General features: G+C 36.6%; 1 protein-coding gene across 1 annotated transcript in view; it reads right to left on the reverse strand.

The window, feature by feature from the left end:
* The window catches only part of TULP4 (TUB like protein 4), a 205,579-nt gene that overhangs the window by 19,641 nt on the left and 161,548 nt on the right, over positions 1-24,390 (reverse strand). The window contains exons 7-11 of the mRNA XM_036766111.1: positions 10,785-11,009; positions 9,355-9,589; positions 4,879-5,023; positions 2,903-3,047; positions 1,987-2,080 (exon numbers count right to left, since the gene is read on the reverse strand). Coding sequence (XP_036622006.1) covers positions 1,987-2,080; positions 2,903-3,047; positions 4,879-5,023; positions 9,355-9,589; positions 10,785-11,009 — 844 coding nt within the window. The remainder of the gene's footprint in view (positions 1-1,986; positions 2,081-2,902; positions 3,048-4,878; positions 5,024-9,354; positions 9,590-10,784; positions 11,010-24,390) is intronic.

Genomic DNA, 24,390 nt, shown 5'->3' on the forward strand with positions numbered 1-24,390 from the left:
AATTCTCTATTTCTTAATTAATTTGGGTATTTTATAGTCTTGTAAAATCATTTTATCTTATTTATGAGATTTATTGACATAATTGGGCAAAATAGTTTCAAATGATTTCTTTGTCCTTTCTTTTCCTGTGCTTCAACTGTCCATAACATATGAAGATGAATGCAGAGAGAGTAACACCTGATTTATGAAAATAGGCTTATAGGCTTTAATTATGCTGGAAGCTAGTTCTCCTAAGATAGACTTAGGATTTGAAAACCACACTGAACAAAACTAATAAGAAGAAAGCAGAACCAAAAGAACAATAACAATAATGACTCAATAGTGTAAATGAAAACAACTTTAAGATAACACAATTTGGATAAATACAATAGTCCCTAGAAGATATTCTAGAAGATATCATCAAGATAATACCAAAGATTAAGGGTACAAAATGCTACATATACCATCAGATGGAGGTGCTAGAAAGATGTTTTGCTTATTCTTTGTTAAAAGAGAAAGTTCTATAGGAGATATTGGATAATATTTAAAAACTAAAATTAAACTAAAATATCTAAAATAAAAACAAAAGGCATCAATAAAACATTTTAAAAAGTTATAGATAGCTTATTAAGACCAAATAGGAGTCAGTCTTCCACTTGAGAACTGTGGTAATATGGTATCATGTTATACTTCAATGAAGACCTACACATTCTTGAGTGACAATGCAACAAAGAATAATAATGCTTGTCAATATGATTTCTCAAACCAAAGAGAGACCTGTGTTAGGATTTGTTGTTGTTCACTTGTTTCAGTCATGTCCAATTCTTTGTGACCCCTTTTGGAGTTTTCTTGTCAAAGATATGGGAGTAGTTTGCCATTTCCTTCTCTAGCTCATTTTATAGATGAGGAAACTGAGGCAAACGGGGTAAGTGACTTGCCCAGGGTCACACAGTTGGTAAGTGTCTGGGGCTAGATTTGAACTTAGATCTTCCTGAGTCCAGGCCCACACTCTATCCACTGCACCGCTTTGCTACATGTTAGTATTAAATTGCCCTAAAAATGATCCTTTGGCATAAATCTTTATACTTAATGTACACACCTATTTATTATTATTAATGAAGCAATCAATGGAGACAAGGTAGATGAGCAAATAATGTGCCTGAGATCTATGTTCTCTAGTCCAATTTTGTCTTTAATTTATTCAGTGACCCTTGGGTAAGTTTTCACTCTTTCCCTTAGACAACATCTAAGGCAAAGATGATATAATTTGTCCCTAAGAAGATTAATTTATCAAGCTCAAGACTGTATTTATTAAGAATCGCTACCATGGGATTTAATACTAATTGGCCATATAATCCTTCTAGCACTGTTTGCTCTTTAGCGCCAAGATATCTTTCTTACTTTCTCTACTATTGGGTTTCTTTCGACTTATGAGTTGGAGATATCAGTACCATGAAGGTATCAAAAACAAACGTTCAAAAAATAAGTAAAATCCAGAACTTTCTTGTAGCTTTAATAGGATATTGTTTCTGTTATTTTAACCATAATCAAATATCAAAAAATGAAAAGTCTAATAGCCAAAAAAAGCCTTTTCTAAAATCAATTTACATCATCCTCTTTTATAATATGAGAGTTTTGAGAAACTATATTACCTCAAAGGAAAGGAATAAGCATTTATGCAATGCCTACTTTGTGCCAGGCATTTGCTAAGCACTTTACAAATACAATCTCATTTAATCTTCATCAACAACCCTGTGAGGTAAGTACTGTTATTATCCCCATTTTATAGGAGATGAAACTGAGGCAAAAGGTTAAGTGACTTGCCCAGGGTCACAGAGTCAGTAATTGTCTGAGGCTGGATTTGAACTCAGCTCTTCTTGACTCCAGTTCCAATTTTCGATTGATTGTGCCACCAGCTTAAGACTGAACAGTGGCATAGAAGTCCATTTTCCATTTCAAAACCAGATGTGTAGGTTAACAGACAGAGAACATCGAATAAATTTTTACCTGCACCAAGGTTAGTTGGCAGGAAAGTAGCCAAACCTACAATCTTAAATTTGGTTCCCCAGATATTAGATGTAACCTGAGCAAGATAGTTGTGCTGTGAAGAAAAGAAAAGAAGAATCACAAACTGATTTATTATTTTATCATTTGCCAGGAGCATTGAATACTATAATCAATTTTAAAAGCAAAGCATTTCTCAGAACAAACATCAACTCTCTAATATTTTCTCATATAAGCATTTCCTTTTCAGGGCTGAAGTATGCTAAGTAACACAGGAGAATCCCTTTTTTCTCTGGAGCAAAGAGAAAAATACCTTATTTGGGAACTTATCTTTAATCTTACTGTGCTGTCTTTTCCACTTTTGCTTTAGCTGGCCACTGTAACTCTATCTGAAAAATCAGCCAGGAGACATATCGTGACTTTGGAGCCTACTTCCCCACTGAAAACTGCTCGGATTTAATATTACATAATAAATCTTTATTAGTAAGTCTACATCTCTATTAAATAACACACATACTACATTGCTGATCTTCTTATAAGACAACAATCTGACTTCCCACTTTGTAAGTGCAGGTGAAGGGCCAGTCTGCTTCTGTAACTATTAGCTAGATTTGATTAGTTATCTTCTACTCAAAGAACATTTAACATCACTACTTTCCTTGTGGTCACCCTGTCACTTGCAACCTAGAAATGGAAGGGCTAGAGGAAAGACAGCATCTCACTCGTTGAACACATTTTATCTTTGATCGTTTCTGAGACTTACTGATACTGTAATGTCCATAAATTACCTCTCTCCACCTCACCAGCAATCAGCAAGTAAAAAACAGAAGCAAACTAAAAGAAGTATGTCAAGTTTAATGAAATCAGGCAGGTGTTATGGACACAAAAAGACAATGTAAGCCTGGAAGGTATACACTACCTGAGTGATATCTTCTAATGGAAACTCTCTCCGAGTTAGGCTTGGTGAGCCAATTGAAGGTTTCCTAATTGGTAACCTTGGGGACCTGGATATCTCTTGAGCAGCTCGGGATAACTTTGGAGATTTTCGGGCTTCAATGTTGATTCTGCCAGAAAGCAGGGTTAAATATGATCAGACATTCACAGGTAGAAATATTTAAACTACACAATCACTTATCAAATACTTGCCTCAAATCTACAAATTGTGACTTTTAATCCCCTCTTCCCATCTTAAATGATCATTTCTTTTTCTCATCTATGGTCAGTCCTAAAGGCTAGGCTCTCAATTTAACAAACTATATCAGTGGCATGGTATCCTATTTCCTATGCTTTATGAGGAAGAAAAGAAAACAATGACTAACTTATATCCAAATACATGACATCTACAATTCCTTCCAAGATGTATTGATACTAGATGGCATAGTGGATAAGCACCGGGCCTGGAAAGCCCTCAGTTAAAAATATGACCTTAGATGCCTACTAGCTGTGCGATCCTGGGAAAGCACACATACATATGTATGTATGTACATGTATGTGGGAATACCACACAAAAACAGAATTGAAGAAAATGAGGAAGAATGTGGCAGGAAGACATTTACTCTCATTAGTATAGAAAAAGAACATAAACCAAAAATTTATGTCCTTCATTGTTACACTGATACTTTATGCAACATTCTTGATTTTAACAGACTGAATTAATAGTTTTTTACTCCTAGCAACACATTTAAGCAAATCCCTGAGAACTAGTTTCTTCATTAAAACGTGAACATAACAGCATTTAATGAGAATCTTTCTCTAAGAAAATGTTATAAAGTTTAAAATTAATAGTTACAAAATACAATAGAAGAGGTTGCTTTGTTTAATTGTTTGGCAGCTATAACAATTCAATACATAATGCCTTAAGAAAAGCAACGTGCTTTCCTCATAACAGTCCTGTGAAGTATGTAGTGCCAATAGTATTTCCATTTTGCAGATGGAGAAACTGAGGTTCCAAGAGGCTAAGTGACTTGTCCTTTATCATACAGCTAGTGAGTTTCTGGGCAAGGCTTTGAATCCTGATGATCTGACTCAAAATTCTAGCACTCTATCTATTATAGCATGTGGTCATGAGTCTGTAAAATAAGGTAACGAAGGCTTACAAAAAAGGTATAACTATGTTATGGTAGTGTCTCATTTAGGTGGGAAAGATGCGTTATTAAGGGGTGAAATGCCTACACCATGAGATCAAGCACCATACTGATGATGTCAGAGCATTTTAGAACAGGAAAGGATTTTTGTGAACATCTAGTACAATCCTTCCATTTCAACAAATAAGAAAACTAAGACCCAGTGAAGGTAATTAACTTGCTGTTCACAATCACACAGCTAGTTAGCAGCAGAGATGGAGCAAAAGCCCAGGTCTCCTAACTCCCATTGCTTTGCTCTTTCCACTAACTGCACTCATTACCACAATGCATTGTCAGTCTTTAAGACAACTCCTTAGGAAGGCAGCAGCCACTAAACATTTTTCTTTTCAATATATTTCTTTCAGTTAGAGGGTTATTGGCATTTCATCTAAATATTCTCTATAATGTTAGACAAATCATGCCCTATCTTTGTTTCTAGTTTGAGTCAAAGGAGTATTCCTATATCGTCATTCTCACTAGTAACTACAGAGAAGAGTTTCAAGGGCTAGATAGGTTTCCTGAGTGACTTCTCTGTATAAGGGGGAAAAAAACCCCAAAGCTCTTATTTCATCTGGTAGAATCTTTCTAATGAAAGATCTTATAAAAAAATCTTTCCCTACCCCAGCCCTTGTCCACTCTTTGCTGTAACGGCTGTGACAATTACAATGACAAGTAACGATGTTTGAATATATATATATATATATATATATATATATATATCTGAATACACAGAGAGAGAGATACATACACAAGAAGACACACAAAATCTTACCGGGGGAGTTTAGGTGATTTGCTAGCCCTGGAGATTTTGGGAGATTTCTTGGCAGCCCAATCATCACTCAGCTCAATATCGCTGGAGTCTGAACAGTTACAGCTGTCAATCATGGTAGAAATCAAACTGTTTCCATAGATTTCATCTGAGAAGATAGAATACCACACCAAATTTAAGTGATATTATGGTAATGTTATGATTGCACTCTATTCAAAAAAATATTTATTAAGTGTCCAACAGATTATCTCCATAAGATAAGTCCTTTCACTTACTAAGGCTGGATGTAGAGAAGGGTATATTCTCTGGGGAATGAGGGTGGTGATTTCAATTTAATGCCTCACAGAATGTGCAAAATAGTATGGCAGTTTTATTCTGTTAACTGCTGGAACCAAAATGGCTGGACTGTCTATTGTGACTCAAGAGTCTAAGAGATACTCAATTGAGTTCACATCTGGCTGTCAGACACTTCCTTGAAATTTTCACTAATTCTAGGACCAATGGAGACTTCAGGTCTGGCCCCAGAGAGCTTGCTCTCTGTTAAATGTTGTGTAAGATTTTATTGCGTCCCAAGCATGTTAAAGATGAAAAGAAAAAAAGGGTCAAATTCAAGGATTCTCAAGGAATTGAGGATGTATTTATTTATAACATAACTAATTATGAAAAGAACAATGAAACTAATTGCTGAAAATGAAGCTGGAATGGCAGCAGGTCCAACCTGTATGATTTGAGGTCGTAATTATAGGGAGATATTTGTACAGAAGGCTTAAATAGACCTGAGCACTGGAAGGAGTCAGGTCCTCTAAGGTTACTCTGTCCAGCCAATTCCAAATCACCTTGCTAGATGGGTATCCTTGGGCTAAGTAAAAAACTTATTGAGGAAAAGGCAGTGCGGAAGGATGATTTTCAGTGGAAGGAACCCTGAGCAAAATTATATCGTTTATTTAGATTGTCTCCGGTACCCTTCCCACCACCCTTTCTGCACTGTATGGACTACCTCCACATCTCCAGTACAGTCTAAAGCTATCCATTTCATTTTTTGCAGCTCACTCAGGTTTGTCATCCCCTAAAGTACTCACTGGAAATTAAGACTGCCATTATCTCAAAGACTAAACCTTAGAGCAGCCTTAGGAGGAAAATAAAACAAAAATAGGTGATTCTATTTTTTTTTTTTTTACTTTTCATGGTAAGATGCAAATGACTGATAGGTCTCTTGGGACATTTGAATTTTAAGCCTCCCTTCTTAGCTTGAAAGAATTGACAAAAAAAAAGTGCTGGGAAGGGTAGTTTCTAAGACCAAGGACCTTTGGGGTCACCCCTGTTTAACCCAGATTTTCCTCCCCTTGTAAGTCCAAATGAGGGTCTGCAATTTGTTGTCTCACTTTTCAAAGGTTGAATCAACATTGTTCAAATCAAATTCATCACTGAATCCGAATTCGCCTGCTTTAGGTTTTGTATATTTTCAGCAGACAAAATGCAAAAATTTAATTCATAAGCTTTGTGAGTCTTAAATACACACTCCAGCTTCCACGGGAGAAGGAACAAGAGGAGAAGAAGCTGAAGAAGAAAAAGGAACTGTGAAAGCATTTAGAAAGGCTATGGAATTTTGAAGGGCAGAACCTGAATATGGGGAGGGAAAATCTGGGAGAATTTAGCAGAAATTGAAGAAAAATTAAAATAAGGACTCTAAGTGAAAAAGGGTTAGAACTAAAGAAAGAGAAGGACTAGGACCGAAGAAGACTAGGGAAATGGAAAAATATTAGTGCAGAAGGACATGAAAAGGAAGAGGAGGTACAGAGTGATAAGGGATTTCAGCTAAAGGATAAGAGTGAAGGCTCAGGACAGGATATACAGCTGTGTTATGAGAATTATTTATTTCTTTTTATTAATTTATATTATGAAGGAGGGGAGTTAACGACTGTTTCTCTTAGGAGGTTAATGAGCTGGCTGAAACCTGCCCCATGAAATGTGAAAATTTACTTAAGGCCTCAAACATTTCTCAGAAAATAAGTTAAAAGGGGAGTAAAGGCTTGCCTCATTTGAGGATCCCAACTCTCTCCAACTGTAGCCATCTTTGAGATGCTTAAATCTTGCCTCTCAAGGGCCCATTGTGAACCCTCCAAGTGTATGTTAATCTGTAACCTGACTTAGTTTATGTATAGAGTCTGTTTAACAGGTCTGTTTCCTTAGAGGATGTATGAAATTATGATTCTATTTAACTAAGTTTGTTCAACTTTTATGACCTAAGAGGATATGTGAAGTTGCTGGATGTCAAAAATTACCTCTCTCTCTAATATATATATTTTTGTCTTTAAAAAGTCCTCTAAAAATCCTGCTCCTTGATCAGAGTTATTTTTCTGAATCCTGAACCTGTGTTCAAGTATAGTAAAATCTAAGTTTGTTCCTCTATGATTTTTGCATTATGATATATTTATTCAGTAGCAGTAACCTAGCAAAACTCAAAGGAAAATATTCTTCTCCTAAGAGTTGGTAAGAGAAGGCAAGAGGTTAGTGAAAAGTAAGCTAGATGTGACTGTCAAATTGTTAATGAGGTGCTGACAAGTTAAGAAGGAAAATTAATTCTAGAGTTAAAGAAACACACAAGTGATTAGTCAGAGAAATTCTCTAGCAAGACAATAACTAAGGATCTCACTTTCCAAAATGAGAGCAGGGATAATTCTACAATGATGCACTGAATGTATGTTTATATTTCTCCCATGGCCGAGCGATTGATACCAGTGCTAAAAGTGTAGGTTCATAATCCTCCTAGAAAAGATTAAGAGACTCAGGGAGAGGAATCCCTCTCCCTTCTATGTGTTCCAGGTAAGAGATGATAAGGGCCTGGAACAAGAATGGTAGCCAAGTAAATGGAAATGAGGAGATGAGTATGAAAGATCTTTTTGGCAAATGACAGGATATGAAGAGTGAGGAAGAGGGGAGAGGCAAAAATGAGTTTAAAGCTGCAAACCTGGGAGATTGGAAAGATGGTGCTGCCCTAAGCAGAGATGGGTCCAAGAAGAGGGGAAGGTTTGAGGGGAACGATGATTTGTTCTGTTTAGACACAAGTTTGAAATATACAGTTGGAAACACCCAATGGACAGGTGGTGATGTGGTACTGAAGCTCAAGGGAAAGGCTAGGGCTCAATACATAGATCTGGAGGCCAGCTGTATAAAAATGAGAGGTGAACACATGTAAGCTGATGAGCTCACCAAGATAGAGAAGGTTGAGAGAAAAGAAAGCTCTATACTTACACATAGGAGATGAGATATGGATGATAATCCAGCAAGAGAGACCATGAAGCAGTGGCCAGATAGATAGGAGGGAACCAATTTCCTTTTCTATATTGGCGTAGCATATTTATATCTCATAAACTCTAAAGAGACTTTCTGTAGAAACTTTTTTTGCTAAACAAGAATTTCTGGGTTCTGATTTCAGAAGACAAATAATCATCTAAAGTAAAACTTGGTTTTGAATTTCAAATACAAAATAATATCACCATTTTTATTATTGTACAACCACTGTCTTCTTTAATCAGAAAATTCTTGCAACTGCAAAAGCTATTAGGCATTTAACATCATTCCTTAGACCCTAACTGCAATTTAAAAAATCTTAAAAGAAAAGTATACCGAAGTTTGAATAAAATTAGCTGTGCTGAGGAATTTACATATTGGTACTACATTTAAAGGCAGCTGAATGGCTCAGTGCATAGAGCACTGGTCCTGGAATCAGGAAGACCTATGTTCTGAGCTGAACTTAGACACTAGCTGTGGGACCCCAGGTAAGTCACTTAACCTCTGTTTGCCTTAATCCACTAGAGAAGGAAATGGCAAACCATTCCAGTATCCCTGCCAAGAAAAACCCTTGGACAGTATGGTCCATGGAGTCAGAAGAGTCAAACACAAGTGAATGAATGAACAACAACTAATTTTAAAAACCAGTATTCTCCAATTGAACTTTAAAAATTAGAGTGTACAAAGAACCTGAAAATCAAGTTTACACGGAAAATAATATTAAATCATTCTAGCCAAACTTTGGCAATAATTCTAGAGCAGAATAGTTTTTATAGATACTATCAAAGGCAGTGCTGAATAGGCACAATACTTCCAATAATTAAAATATACCTAAGGGGAATATGAAAATGTAAACCTGATGAAAAAGAGGGTGTATCAAACTCTAATTTTCTACAACTATATCCAAAGAAACTCTTGATCAGAGACCATGTATTACATTTTAGTGCTATAAATTTTTTTTAAAAAGGTTAGATTCACAGGCCTGAAAATGGAAAAGGAGAGATTTATGCTCTTGCTTTAGTGATTTTTTTTGTCCTTATTCACCAAGAACTTAACTTTTATAAATAAATACTTTTATATTCTAAACAGAGTAATTTCCTATGACCCTATATTAGAATAACATTTTTTACAAACATTATATAACTCTTTAAGGTTCTTAAAAATACCCTCCCCCCAAAGGCATCCCACCTGTTTTGCCATCTGTTTTTGGATCCATGATGACAAATTCTGGTCGAAGCTTGCTAATACGACGCCCTTTCAGGATGGGCACTAATCCACCAAGATATTCCAAGTAGAGTGTATAACAAGGGCCCCCGACTTCTGGGTCATCCTCGGTCCGTTTCATGGTGCAATGGAGTCTTTCGTTACCGGCAGTTGGGTAGCTGACAAAGTCTCTCATGTTGTTGGGGTCTGGGATAGGGGGCTAAAGGTGAACACAGGTAAGAACAGGTGTTACTTTAGTGAAGGGAGACAAAAGAAAGAAAATTAAGATCAAAATAGTTTCTTTTTGAAAAGAAATTCCTTTTTCATTATTGATAACATTGACTGCCATTCCTCCATTTCTGACAAAAAAAATTCCGATGCTAAGATTTCAAGTACTGGCCAGAATACAAGCATCAACTGTGCTGAGATGGCAAAAGATAAAAATTGTATTTTAAAATCTTTATAGGGTGTCAGTCAGCAATATAACTTAACACATTCAGTTATGCACTTCAATTTCTTTGGGGAAGGTAAGGTAATAAGACGGTGACAGCTGTTATGAATGTTAACTTGAACATAAGATATAAAAGGGACAACATGGAAAAGGGGAAAGGGGGCTAGATTTTTAATCAGGAGTTTAAATCCCAGTTCTTATCCTTTCTTTTTTCCCAGGTGACAAGCATCTCTTTTCTCTCCCTCACACTCCTACAAACCCCAATTAAATGATTTAAAAAAGGAAAAATAAAATGCTCCTAACAAATTAGCATAGACAAAACAATTTCCCATATTGCCCATGCGTGTCTCAATCTTCATTTTAAGGACATCAGCCCTCTGAAAAGATATGGGAAGCATGTTTCATCATAAGTCCTTGCACTGAGGAAAGTTCTTTCTTACATTTTCTATTTGAGTCCTTACCTGGATCTCTGCTTCCTCTTCTATAAAAAGACTATAAAATTCTACAAAATTACACTTCCTACTTCACCATCTGAACCTCACAACCACCCCGTGAGGAAGATGCTCTTATCATCCTTATTTTAAAGATGAGGAACTTGAGACAGAGAGAGGTTAAATCACTTTCCCAGGGGCACAGACATTAAGTGCAGGATCTGAACTCAAGTTTTCTTGACTCCAAGTCCAGCAGTTTACTACTGTGCAACCCAGCTGCTTCATGAGAAGTAAGGATTAACACTGAGATTAAATGCAGTAAGTAGGGAAAATGAAGTAGGACTTTGCTACAGTCCCTTTGCCCCCTGCTTTCCATTTTAATTTGCCCTTTAGCCAGCTTCAGCAGGTGGGTCTACTTTCTTTCTTCCATCAGCTGTCTCTGCCTTTGATTAGCATGCTTGTTTGGAGAGGGTGTGGAGGAAAGCAGAACAAGGTGTGTATATCAAGGGAGTGAGGTGTTAAGTTTGCTTTACCTTAATTGTTGGAATGAAGGCAGTAGTGAGGTATGAGCACAGCCTTGGTGGCAAGGTTAACTTGCTGATATCCTTGTCATCCCTAATGGAGCTGGCAATAGCCTGCTGGCACAGGAGTTGAAGACTAGAGACCCGGTGTTCTACACGAACCACATACAAGGCAGGTCCAGATGCCATAAGTAGGCGTGAGTCCCGGTGGCCCCAACAAATTGAGATTATGGGACGCTGTAGAAAGAAGATATTATAAAAGTTCACTATTTCCATTAAGTGGGAGGGTCAGGTTCCCAGACCTTTTCACAAAATCTATTTAACCAATAATGTATCTGAACTGTGTTAGGGCACAGTATATTTAGAATTCTAAATCTGATTCCCAAGAATATCTATTCTTTGACAACAAGGCACAGGGGAATGTCTGCTCCTTGAGGGTAGCAGTTATGAGATTTTAAACTTCTGTATTCCCCAGTGCCTAGCACATAGCAGGTAAATACGTGTGTATGTGTAGATGCATAGAATTAAACTGCGCAGCCCCAACAGCAAAAGTAGGGGTCGCCAAAGCTTCACAGTACTAGCTTCTGTTGCCTGGGGAAGGGGTTGTGTGAGGGCAAGGCAAGGTACTGAGATACTGAGAAATAATAAAAGTTTTCTTTCTTTTTACTGTCATGGATTACTATAGTGGGAAAAGGTCAAGGGGAAAACTTGGGGAAGGGGAGGAGGAAGATGATTTTGGGGCAATTTTGAATGTTTCACTTCTTATCTTCACTTCACTTCCCCTTCTTCACAGCTACTGACAATGTGGCCACAGATGGGGTATTGACAAGAGGGAAGATTCACAGCGTCAGGGAAAGTGAAATCTATGATACCTATATAAACCAAGACTGCTTCTCTTGAGAAAATCCCAAGCTCAAAGCTGCTATTTGATAAGATTAGTCCAGAGAGAAACATAATGGGAAGAAAATACAGGATAATTTATTAATTCTCATCCCAGCATATAGACTTCTAACTTCACTAAGGCCTTGAGGGGTTTCAAAGATCAGAAGGAAAAATCAGAAGGAAAAAAAGAGGAAAAAAATCAGTACAACTGATAAACATATCCAAAAAAACCCAAACAAAAAACTATGCAATGAACGCTTGTGCAAAAGGAGAGGATGAGGTTGTCTTCTCCTATCTTTTTTTTCCAGCCATGCTTGTTCTTTATAATTTTGAAACACTGACTTTTGATTTCTTTTCATGGTTGGTTTTTTTTGTTTGTTTACACAGCTGTAGTCATTGTGTATGCTGCTTTCTTGGCTCTGCTTAATTCACTCTGAAATCAGTTCATGTAGAGATTGCCATGCATATTTATCATATGCATAATTTCTTACAAATACAAATGACTGTTAGAATTATTCAAAAACAGTGAGGGGCACTGAAATCTCATGCAACTATTGGATCACTGCCTATGTCTTCTTAAGGGTTCTGTTAATTTTTCTTTTATTAATTTAGATACTGACTTTAAACAAGTTTAATATTGATACTGGTTTGTTTCCTATGGTTCCTTTAAATACAATGTAGTTTCCTTGTTAATCCATTTTTATGTTATGAATGTTCATTTTTATTTTGATAACCTAATGCATAGTAAATTTTTTTCCTGGCCTTTAATTTTTATTCTGTGATTAACTTTGTTTTTACATATGTTTCTTGTAAACGGTAATGGAATTGTTTAATCCATTTTACATCTGAGTTATAAGAATTAGGTTTATATTTTGTTTCTCATACACACACATACACACACACACACACACACAAGGATGTTTTCCCCTCTTTCTCCCCAAGCACAATGCCTTTTGTCTTTAGTTATTTGGGCCTAATCTATTTTAAAGCAACCTCATTCCCACTAGTTCTCTCCTTACCCCTAAGGTGCCCCCTCCCCAATTTTCTGTCTTTTCCCTTAGTTTTGCTTACCTTGTTAGTTTCTTTTTTCTTGCTTTTATGTATTTATTGTATTCATCCTCCCTCTTTTCCCCTCTCAGTTGAATAGTCCAATAAAATTCCCCTTCCTTTCCTGCCCTTTAGCTTGTTATTTAAACTTTTACAATTTCAATTTTTGCAAGTTTTCCTAAAAAGAATCTTTCCTTCACTTTGTTCATCATTTATCATTACTTTCTATTACAGTTTTATTCTGATTCATGGTTCTTACAGTTACTCCTTTATCCTCAATATTCCTCATGGAATTACATTTCTAAGCAGCTATTTGGGACTACCTTATTTTGGGCTTCATTATTAACTCTTGGCCTCTCCATGGTTATTTTTCCCCCTCTGTCACACAATCTCCCCACTAGGTCCATGCCCTCCCATTCTTCTGTGGGTTAGTTGCTCCCAGGACCTCTAATTCTCCTTCTCCTGAAGCACAATGAGTAGTGTTTCTAAGCACCGAATTCCTGAAGATTATATCCATCGTAAGGTTCCCATTTCCCTTTTCAGAATCTCTCTCTTCCCTCATGGAAGCACTGACCAGAGGTAGGTACCCCCTGCCTAGGTAGGTAGGTAGCACAGTGGATACAGTGCTGGGCCTAAAGTCAGTAGGAGCTGATTTCAAATGTGACCTCAGGCACTCACTAGCTTGTGGGATCCTGTGTAAGTCAATTAACTTTGTTTGCCTCACTCTCCTCATCTGTAAGAATGAGCTAGAGAAGACAATGTCAAAAGACTCTAGGATCTTTGCCAAGAACATGGTTGAACGATTCCCTCCACCGCCTCTCCTTGTTTCAGTCCCTCTTTTTGCCTCACCATCCATTCTCCCAGAGGCTCTCTTTTCCTGAAAAAATGACAGGATGTATTTTCTTGTATTTCTTTACTGTTAAGCCTTTGACTTGATGAGGGTATTCTTGAATATCCCCCTCTCCTCTCTGAGGCATCCTACACACACACACACACACATTGCACGTGGGGCGTTATGAGACTTCCTCCATAACATTTCAGGGCTGTTTGTTAACCATCACCTCTATGTGCCTTCTGCTTTCATCCTTGACTTTTTCTATACTGTCAGAAAAAACTTTCTTAAAGGTCTACCCATTGTTCCTTTGTTGCCGTTGTCCTTGATTACTGCATTTGTTTACCTTTCTTGTACTTTGGTTGTTTGGGAGTGTTTCAGAAACAAATAATCTTGCTTAGGTATGTTTTCCCCCCTAGAAAGGGTCTGAATGTCCATCTTTTAAAAAATTAATGCTTTAACTGGGAAATAGGATATATAGGCAATGGGGTATAGAAATCTATCTTGCCTCACAAGAAAGTAAGGAGAAAGAGGATGGGGGAGGGTCAAAGGGGGTGATAGAAAGGAGGACAATCAGAATACATGCCACCTTGGGATGGGGGAAAGGGTAGAGATGGAAGGAAAATTTGTAACTCAAAATCTTGTGGAAATGAATGCTGAAAACTAAAAATAAATTTAAAAAATTTAATAGAGGTAAAAATAAAATACAAAAAATACAAATTAACGCTTTGAATGTCTCTTTATTGAATGTCCATCTTTTTAAAAATTAATTCTCAGGCTCAAGTTAGCAAGCTAGGTCATGCTGGATGGCCTCTTGAGTTTCTTTGCTCTTTGTAACACATTACATTTCCTCCTGCGATTTCTGGTGGGTACAAAATACCTTGTATTACTCAAATTTCGTTTCCTTTATATTTCTATTCCTTTATGATTTCATTTTCTTATTATATTTAAAGCTGTTTCTCCTGGTTGCTTGATTAATTTGTTGACAGTGGAAATCTCATATTTAACAACCATCTGTTTTGGAGAGGGAGGGAAAGAGAGAGAGAGAGAGAGAGAGAGAGCTAGAGAGGTAGAGAGAGAGGGGGAGAGGGGGAGAGAGAGAGAGAGAGAGAGAGAGAGAGAGAGAGAGAGAGAGAGAGAGAGAGAGAGAGAGAGAGAGAGAGAGAATATTTTTTTTTCCTGGAAGAGATTTGTAGATTATTTCAAATTGGTAAAGGGGGTGGGGTTGGAAGGACAGGCATTTATTAAGTACCTTCTATGTGCCAGGCACTGTTCTGGGAGCTTTACAAATATCATCTCATTTGATAGATAGGCACAATATTCTCTGTGTTCAGAAGCTCTGGACAATTTTCTTATAATGTTCAGGTTTTCTGACTTTTGTTCTTCTGAGAGATCTGTAATTCTTAAGTTGTCTTTATGCATCCTATTTTCAAGATCAGTATGTTTTATTTATATGGATGCCATTTTTTCCTTTAACTTTATCGATTTTTGTTCTTTTCTTCCAAATTATCCTTCACTTCTATGAATCTGAATTCCATTATTCTCTTTTTCTGTTTTTTTGGAGAGACTTGCCACTGTGAATTCAAATTTTTCTATTCTGTCCATTATTTCTGTTGCTAAGGTCATAAATTCTGCTTTCAAAATTCTTATTTCTTTTTTAAACCATTCAGGAACATCCTGCTGTGGTTCCATGATAGCTTAGGAATTCATAAGATCCTCTGCCTCGCCATGTGTTAATTCATTTTCCTTTGTGTTACAATATTTATTCTTTGATGACTGTACTCTTTTAGCTTATCTGGAAGCTAAAGTTATTCTGTTATTACTATATTCCCTGTTAATCTGCTTATGAACAAAGTCTTTAATTGAATTTTCTTCCTCCTGAGATCTTTGGCAAGTTTTGTCTTTTTTCATTATTATCTCCTATTGCTCACTTTCTGATTCCTTCCCCTCTGATGGCAGTTTCCCTTGATACTGGATCTCAAAGCCTCCTTCCAAGCTGGGCCAACTTACATTTCATCTGTCTCAATCTCTGCCCCAAATAACTTCCACAGGAACAGAACTGGCCCCATATGGATGCTGGGTTCTTTCTATTAAGTTTAGTAAAGTGCTGAACTGTCCTGTTCCAGTTCCCAATGTTCCTCAGTTCCTTGACCAAGTACCGTTACATTAAGAATGCTGCTTTGCTGCTGTTGCAGTACAAGTGAGTTTCTGCCTTTAAATTTTCCCCAGCACTGGGAAGAGGAAGGGGTAGCATTGTGTTACTGAGTTTTTATGTCATTTAATTCACTGAGTTTTTACATCATTTGGATATCTTGGTGGTCTAAATCACTGAGACAGCTGAAATAGTTTCATTTCTTATGCATGATTTCTACCTTGGAGAAATCTGGGAGGTCATGAGGATAGAGAAAATGCCTAGTCCTCCATCCTATGGTCACATGACTCTGAATATGCACCATACATTTTAGATTTGTAAGGGGGAAGGGAAGGTAGTCAACTGAGCATAAATTATTCCACCTTTTCTGAAATAAACAACAAGATGTTATATTACAATACCTTTGTGAGTTAAGACTAAGTGAGCTGAGGTATGAAGTAGCTGTAAACAAAAAATAGGTATCAATCAATCATTATGTTTTCAACTATGCTTGAAAAATCCTTGAAAATTTCAAAGCCATCATAGCCATTAGATGAAGTGAAATGAAATCATACAGAAAGTGTGTTCAGCTTGACTAAGGAAACTTAGTTATGCCCTGAATATCTTTTATAAAATAAATGAATAAAATAAATGGATACCTATATGAATGGATAAAAAAATAGTAAAGCACTTCAGAACCCAGAGGATTAAGTGTATGCCAGCATAAAGGAAGTCTGACAAACTTCTGAGAAGAAAACAACTGGGAGTGAAAGGGAGAGAAGAATCATGACCTTGACCTTCATCTCTTCTCCTCTTTTCCCTTGACCAGAAGACAGTCTTATGAACTTTACAGAGCCTGGAATTCTGTACTTTCCATCAACATCCTACCCCTAGAATCATCCCTGGAACAGGTTACAGTGTTTGTGTTGGGAGCCAAGGACAAACTAGACACAATGAAATAAGGTAGCTTTAAGACATTTGAAGAATCTCAACAGAGAAGATACACTAAGCTAAAAGGAACTTTACTAGTATCCCATAAAGTGGAGAAAAGGACTTTTAGCAACCAGGAGCTATGAGTTTTCTCTGTGTGATATGGGTTCTTTAAGCTTGGGTCCATTTCCCCTAAGATTCTCCAGGTACTTGTAGGAGAGTGTATAACAAACATTTGAGGAGGGAGAAAATGCTATTTTGTGACAACTGTTATTACCACATCTTCTAAGTATATCTCTTTCTAAAATGAAATTCAGTTTGGCTAATTGATATCAATTGATAATCAAGGGAAGAAGAACATTTGTGGGGGCTTGTAAGTTACAGTATTCAATAACTGCCCTAGAATCCCTTAGAGTTACTCTGAGAGTATTGAGATTGGGTAAGAGCCATGTTCTTAAGCTTTAGTCTGTCATCAAAAATGGGCATTGAGTGGTCCTAGAGCATGTGGTACACATGAATGATGGATAAGGACTGTATGCTATATAATACTTCTGTGCTAAATAACAGATAAAGTGCAAGGATGAATATGTTGGCCCCAAAGTGTTCCCTATATCAACTAAGTTTCCTTGTAACTTGCAAAAAAAATATAAACTTTAGGCAAACAGCATCTTTCTCTTTCACTACATAAATCATTATTTAGCCTTTGGGTTATCTAATTCATAAATGGAGAGCATCAACCTGTAAAGTTTCCAACATGGAAAACTGGTGTATAGAGCAATTTGCTATAGGATATAATACATGATAAATCTGTCTTCAACCTTACTTAAGACTGTTAATTTCTGAACTATCCATTCCAAAAAAACAAAAACAAAAAACTAACCCATAACCTCCTAATAAGGTAAATTAACCTTCGTAAAGGGTCATAGAGGTAGTCTAATTAGACAGAAGGCCTGGGAGTGGTTGTTATGACTCATAATCTCAAGAATGAAAACAGAAGGGAAGACGATTACACTGGAAGGGAAGGTAAAAGAAGGTTGGGAAAATTATCTCAATCTGGCTGCTCAAGTAGAAGTCTCTCTTATGAACAAGGAGGAAGAGGTTGGGTGGGAACAGCTGACACCTGACCCTTACTCTCATCAGAACTGGTCAAAGGAGGGAAAAATACACACACACACACACACACACACACACACACACACACACACACACACAGAGTCGGGTACAGAAACACATTTTACTCAAAAGGAAAATAGGAGGCAAAAGGGAGGCTGGAAAAGGGAAATTAGAGCAAAGATAGATTGAGGGATTAAATCCTACCTAAAATACATTCTGAATAAAGATACATAAAATATTTATATCTCTTTTTGAGGTGACAAAGAATAGGAAATACAAAAGGAGTGCCTATAAATTAGGAAATGGCAGAACAAGTTGTTATATATAAACGTGGAATACTATTGTGCTATAAGAAATGATGAAGAAGATGATTTCAGAGGGAAGACTTATAAGAACTAATTCAGAGTGAAATGAACAGAACCAGAACGATTTATACAATGACAACAATATGATAATGATAAACAACTCTGAAAGAATTAGGAACTCTGAATAGCATAATGACCAACCATGATACCAAAAGACTAATGATTAAACACGCTACCCCCCTGCCAGATATCTACACTATGATCTCCCATTAACATCTTAAACTTAATATGTCCAAAAATGGAACATAGTATCTTCTTTCCAAATTCACTGTTATCCAAACTTCCTGTTCCTACGGAGGGCAACATCATCATTCTAGTAATACAAATGGACATGCCACTCTTCTTCACCTCAATATCCAATCCACTGACAAGTTTTGTTACTTCTATCTCTGCAACATTTGTTCTATACATCTCCTATCTCTTCATTCATACTACTTCAGGACCTCTTTAATTTTTTCATGGACTATTGCAATTGTTGAATAATTGATAATTATTTTTCACACACCTGCCTAAATAATCTTCTTAAAGTGCAGGTTTGACCATGCTTTCATTGGCAAAAGAATCTTCTGTGTCTTGCTAACGAAATAAATTTCTCAACTTCACTTTAATAGCCCTTTACTGACTGTCTCCAGCCTATCTTTCTAGATCTATTTCCCATTAATACACCCCTTCACATATATTCTGTTCTGGTCAAATGGGCCTTCTATCTGTTCCCTGAACTTTGTATTGCATTTTCTACCTTCATGTTTTTGTATAGACAGTTCCTCATCCCTGGAATTCATTCCCTCCTCCGCTCCCTCTCTTAAAATCCTCAGCACTGTGGGAGTGAGAGGGAGTTAAGATGATCTTAGTAGATGTAGAAAGAGAACTCCTTGAGAAAGCTCATTTAATTTTCTCTCTTCATCCACAGTACCTCACATGCTTTATATATAGTTGCTTAACAAGTACTTATTGAATTGAGTGGCAATAATTTAGTCTGAAGAAATGAAGACTAAGAACACTTAATAATAGTTTTAAAGAAATAACTATATAGAGCAGAGATTCTTAACATTTTAATTGGTCACAGACTTTTTGGGAAGTATAGGAAAACTATGGCCTATTTCTCATAACAGTATTTTAAATGCATACAATAAAAACATATAGGATTTTAAAGTTAGCTTTCACTTTCCCCCCATCTCCACATTTAGTATTTGCACACAATTGGTAAGCATTAAATAGCGGAGAAATTTTAACCTGAGTTTTTCTGACTCCAGGATTAATGCTATTTCCACTATACCAGGCCCCCCTAAAACATATTACTAAAGAACTTATATCAGATTAATTTGGGGCCTCTAATTGCCCATTTTTACAAGGAAATATACTGGGACAAGGGAAACAAATGCTAATTTAACTTGTTTCTCTTGGGAGCAAACCTCTACGGAAAAAAAAAGCTAGCAAAAGAAATGGTAAAGATAGAACATTTTTCCTAATTCTTTATACAGAAGCACTTCCAGTTAGTTAAGGTTATTGTCTCTAGAAGCTTCTGAAAATTCAACATTAATAAATGAATCATTATCCTGTTCTTAGGCAAAGGGATCACACATTTAGAAAGAATTCAACTTCATTTTACAGATGAAGAAATTGAGGCCCAGACGGAAAGTGGCTTGCCCAAGGTCACATGCCTAGTATCAGATGAAGGATTTGAACCCAGGTCTTGCTGGGAGTAAGTAGTCTATCCACTACCCACTGCCTTAGTGACCACCATAGATAGGGGTTCATATAAAATCTCTTTTAATTTTGATTCCATACTGAAATTCCTTGTGTAATAGGCCATCTCAGTGTTTTTCATTTTACTTACATTTCATTGTTGGTTAGTTTTCTTGGGCTATTCATTTGCTAGCCCAATCTGACTCTCTTGTATTATTTTTTATTAGCAAAATATGGAGCTCACAATTTGATAGAGCTCTTATTATGCTGTGTGCTCCTGGGTTTAAAAAAAGGACATGAATCGCATTAAACATTATTTTATCATATCAGGACTGCAGACAGTACCCAGGAGACCAGAACAAAGTCTCGTGTCACTTTTTAATGCCTCCCATTACTCAATCACCAGGATCAACTACTAAGAGTACTAGTCAACTGCTGGCTCATCATTAAGCTTAACCCAGACTCAATGTCTTCCTGAAACTCTCCACCTAGTAAGAGTAACATCTGCTTAAGGGAAAAATACCAACTATTCAATGTCAATAAACTTTGTAGAAGTACAATAATAAGGGATTAGTGTTTGTGCTTGGACAGTTGCTGCCTGATACAAAAAAACTCAACTATAAATTTTGGAATACACTCTTTTCCTCAAATTACACAAAGTTTCTATTTTCAGAACGGATACTTGAATCTATGAAGCTGATAACATCTAAGCCTATGTGAGGCCAGATAAGATCACATTCAAAACACATTGAAAACATATATTCAATGCAAGAAAAAAAAACTTACAAGGTAAACTACATTTTAGTGAGTGTGCTAACTGGACTTTATATAGTTTTTTCCTATTTTTAAAAGGACCTGTGGAAATAATGAGAAATCTTATAAAGCAAGAGAGAGCATTAATAGTTTGGAGTGGAAGAGAATTCATGTCTCAATAGACCTGTCAAAATACTTTCAAGTGGCTCCCAGGCAGTTTTATTATTCTTTAAGATTTTCAGATTTAGACAATTAAATGGACTGAAAATCACCTTGATACAAATTACCTGCATAGCTAGGGAATCTGAAGCTTATCAGTAGATAGTTCATCTAAGCAATCAGAGCTATGAAACAGAATTAGATATAAAATATTCATAGCATGACCTTAGTTGAATAAATACAATGCTGCATGACGTTCCTCAATATTAACAATGTCACCAGCAATAAAATGCTTACAGCAAAAAAGATAATTTTAAAGATTCATGTATGATGGAGGGAGAGCATACTAGGCATGGGGGAGGAGAGCCAGTGAAAATGTCTGGAGATAACAGCTGAGTGGAAGATGGCCTGGAGTGGGAAGAGACTTGTTTTTCTATTTTTTTTAAAGTTCCATGCTCAACTGAGTGATTTGCTCTTTTCTTTGTCTTTTGTTAATCACCATTGTTAGAGATACAGATTGTCCTCTAAAGTAGAGCCATGGCCTAGAATCAGATTAAAATGTAACTGAGAAAGATTTAACAAAATATAAACAAAATATAATTTGTGGTTTTCTAAATCCATGGGGATCTTTTTCTTTTTGAGTCTGACACCACCACTCTAAGGACAGCTTTGGCTATAGCCCACAAGTTTTGGCATACTATCTCACTATTGCAATTTTATTTCATTAAGTTTTCTAGTGTTTCTAAGATTTGTTCCTCAACTCGTTGATACTTTAGGCTTGTTATTTCATCTCAAATTAATTCTTTCTTCAAAGGTTCTTTTCCCTGATTAAAGTTTTATTGCATTGTGACCAGTAAAAGATGAGGTTAAATAAATTTTTCATCATTTTGGGTAGGATTTTTATGCCCTGGGAAATATTTAAACTTTTTCTCTTTCCACTTAGTAATCACCAGAGATCTATCATATCCAATAATATTTAATAAGTTCCATTTAGGTCCTTAACTTCTTTCTAATTTTTTTGTTAAATCTGTCTGTCTGAAAGGGATAAATGGAGATCAGTTTCACTGTTTGCCTTTTTTCCTCCCTGAAGTTCAAATAACTTTTCATGTAAGCATACAGATTCTATGTTGTTTGGTGGACATATATGTGAGTGTATGTGTATGTATGTATGTATGTATGAACAGGTAACATTATTTATGGTTGCTTTAAGCATAATGTATTTTCTCTGCTTATCTTGTTTTATTATGGCTATATTTACCAGCCTTATCTGAAATCATAATTGCTTCTCATTTTTTTGAGTTTGCCAGAAGCATAATAGATTCTAGTCTAGTTCCTTGTTTTAAATTTTTTAAAATCATGTTTCAAGTATGTTTCTTGTAAACAACATATTACTGGATGTTGCCTTTTAATTCATCCTATAATCATCTTCCATTTTAGGGATGAGTTCATCCCATTCACATCAATAGTCATTATTATTAATTTTGCATTTCCCTCCAATCTATCTTTTTTTTTAAACTTTTTCTTCTCTTTGTCCCCAGTGCCCTCTTTACAAATAAGAAGGTAGAAGAGTAGGAGTTTGCCTAACCCTTGTATTTTATAAACGAGTATCTGCTTCAGCTCTGTTCTTTTTCTCTTAGCCTCACTCTGGTCCCAGGTTTTTACTCTTATTTACTTTCTTAAACCTCTCCTAATCTCCCACACACTGAAATTGGAGTTTGTTTTCCTTATGATTAATCCATTACCTATTTTTCCTGCCCTTCCTCTTCAACCTCCCTGTCCTTTCCTATTTCCCTGTTGCGTTTAATGTATTTCTATGCCACAATCCTTGTGTGTCTCTGTTTGCATGTATATGTTTATTTGTTCAATTTTCCTTTGTGTAGTTCAGATGAAGGTCAAGTTTATGAGATGCATGCATACACATGAACGAACACCCTCCACATCCGAATACTTTTTTTTTAATTTTTATTTTTTTGGGGGCAGGGCAATTGTGGTTAAGTGACTTGTCCAAGGTCACACAGCTTGTACATGTGTTAAGTGTCTCAGGCCGGATTTGAACTCCGGTTCTCCTGACTCCAGGGCCGGTGCTCTACTCACTGCGCCACCTAGCTGCCCCCCGAATACTCTTTATCTCCATGCATCCTTACAACATGAGATAGTGATTTTGCTCTCCTCCCTCCTCCTTTCCTCTCCAGTGCAGAACTCTATATACATCAATTCCATTTCCTCCTGAGAGCACCAGCACAGAACAAAAACGCCCCCAAGTGCTTACCTTTTTCTATGACCCCCTGAAGATAAAAGGGTTCTGTACTTATTTCTCATATTGGCACGTAAAACTTTATTCATAAATAGTTCTTTTCAAGTGATCAAATGTTTTTGTACATTTCTATATTTCTTTGGACTTCTGAGTTTTTATTTCAAAGTATCTGCTCAGTTCTGGACTTTTTTTTAATCAGGAATATTTGTAATTTCTCTTTGTCATTAGAAGTGAATTATTTTCCCCTTGTAGGATTATACTGAATACTACTGGATAGATCATTCTTGGCTGTAAGTCTTTATATTTTACCTTCTAGAATTCCATATTGTAAACTCTACTCTCCTTGGTAGTGGCAACTGCAACATATTCAGTGATCCTGACCATGGGTTTTTTTTTTTTTTTTGGTTTTTTTCCAGGGCAATTGGGATTAGGTAACTTGCCCAAGGTCACACAGCCAGTACACGTGTCAAGTGTCTGAGGCCACATTTGAACTCAGGTCCTCCTACTCCAGGGCCAGTGCTCTACTCACTGTGTCACCTAGCTGCCCCTCTGACCATGGTTTTTAATTCTTTTTTTGGAAGGTGAGGGAAGGAAGTGAGGATTTGTTATTAGTACTTCCCATCACCCCCATTCAACCTGGAAGCTCTGGACTGGGGCTATGAAATTCCTGGGGTTTTCATTTTCTTTCAGGAAGTGACCCAGTGGTTCTAGAAATCTGGGCAATTCTCATTTATGATTTCTTGCAAAACTGTACCCAAGTCTGTCTGCTTGAGGTTTTTTGGTCATAATTTCAAGTGCTTTTTTTTTTAATTCTTAGATTATTTCTCTTTGATCTGATTTCATGGTCAGCTTTTTAAATATAATAAATTCCTTACATCATCTGCTTCTTTTTGTTCAATCTCTTGATTTTGTTTTTAATATTTCTTGTTGTCTGTTCGGTCCATTCTAATTTTCAGGGCATTTGGTTAATGGGCAAATTTTCTGCCTAAGATATTAATTCCCCTAGCCATTCTTTCCTCCCCTGCACATTTCATCTCTTTCATTTCTTCCTAGTAGTCCTGCAATCCTTGTGGACATGACAATTTTTTCTATTTGAGGCTATATTTGTATTTATTGTAGAGTTTCTCTCTTTTTCTGGATTTGACCTTTGGGTTTCTCTCACTCCAAGGCATTTCTTCGTTGTGTTTAGCACTTCTGCTTTCTGATATCTCTTGCCTTACTTTTTGGATTAGTATTTTGGTCAAACTCTGCTCACAAATTTACAAATTGAATCGGAGAACTGCTTGGTCCTAATTTTGGCAGCAAATATTAATCCCCATCTTCTGCAGGACTTGTCCAGCCTTGTCTCTTGTTCTATGCTCCCTAGACACATGTTAAGTACAGAATACCCGAATGCTATTTAAGACCCTTTTCTTTCAGGGGACTCTGAGACATCCATGAGCTGGGTACTGCTCTTAAGATCTTTC

The sequence above is a fragment of the Trichosurus vulpecula genome, chromosome 7 (assembly GCF_011100635.1).
Source record: "Trichosurus vulpecula isolate mTriVul1 chromosome 7, mTriVul1.pri, whole genome shotgun sequence".
Taxonomy (NCBI): domain Eukaryota; kingdom Metazoa; phylum Chordata; class Mammalia; order Diprotodontia; family Phalangeridae; genus Trichosurus; species Trichosurus vulpecula.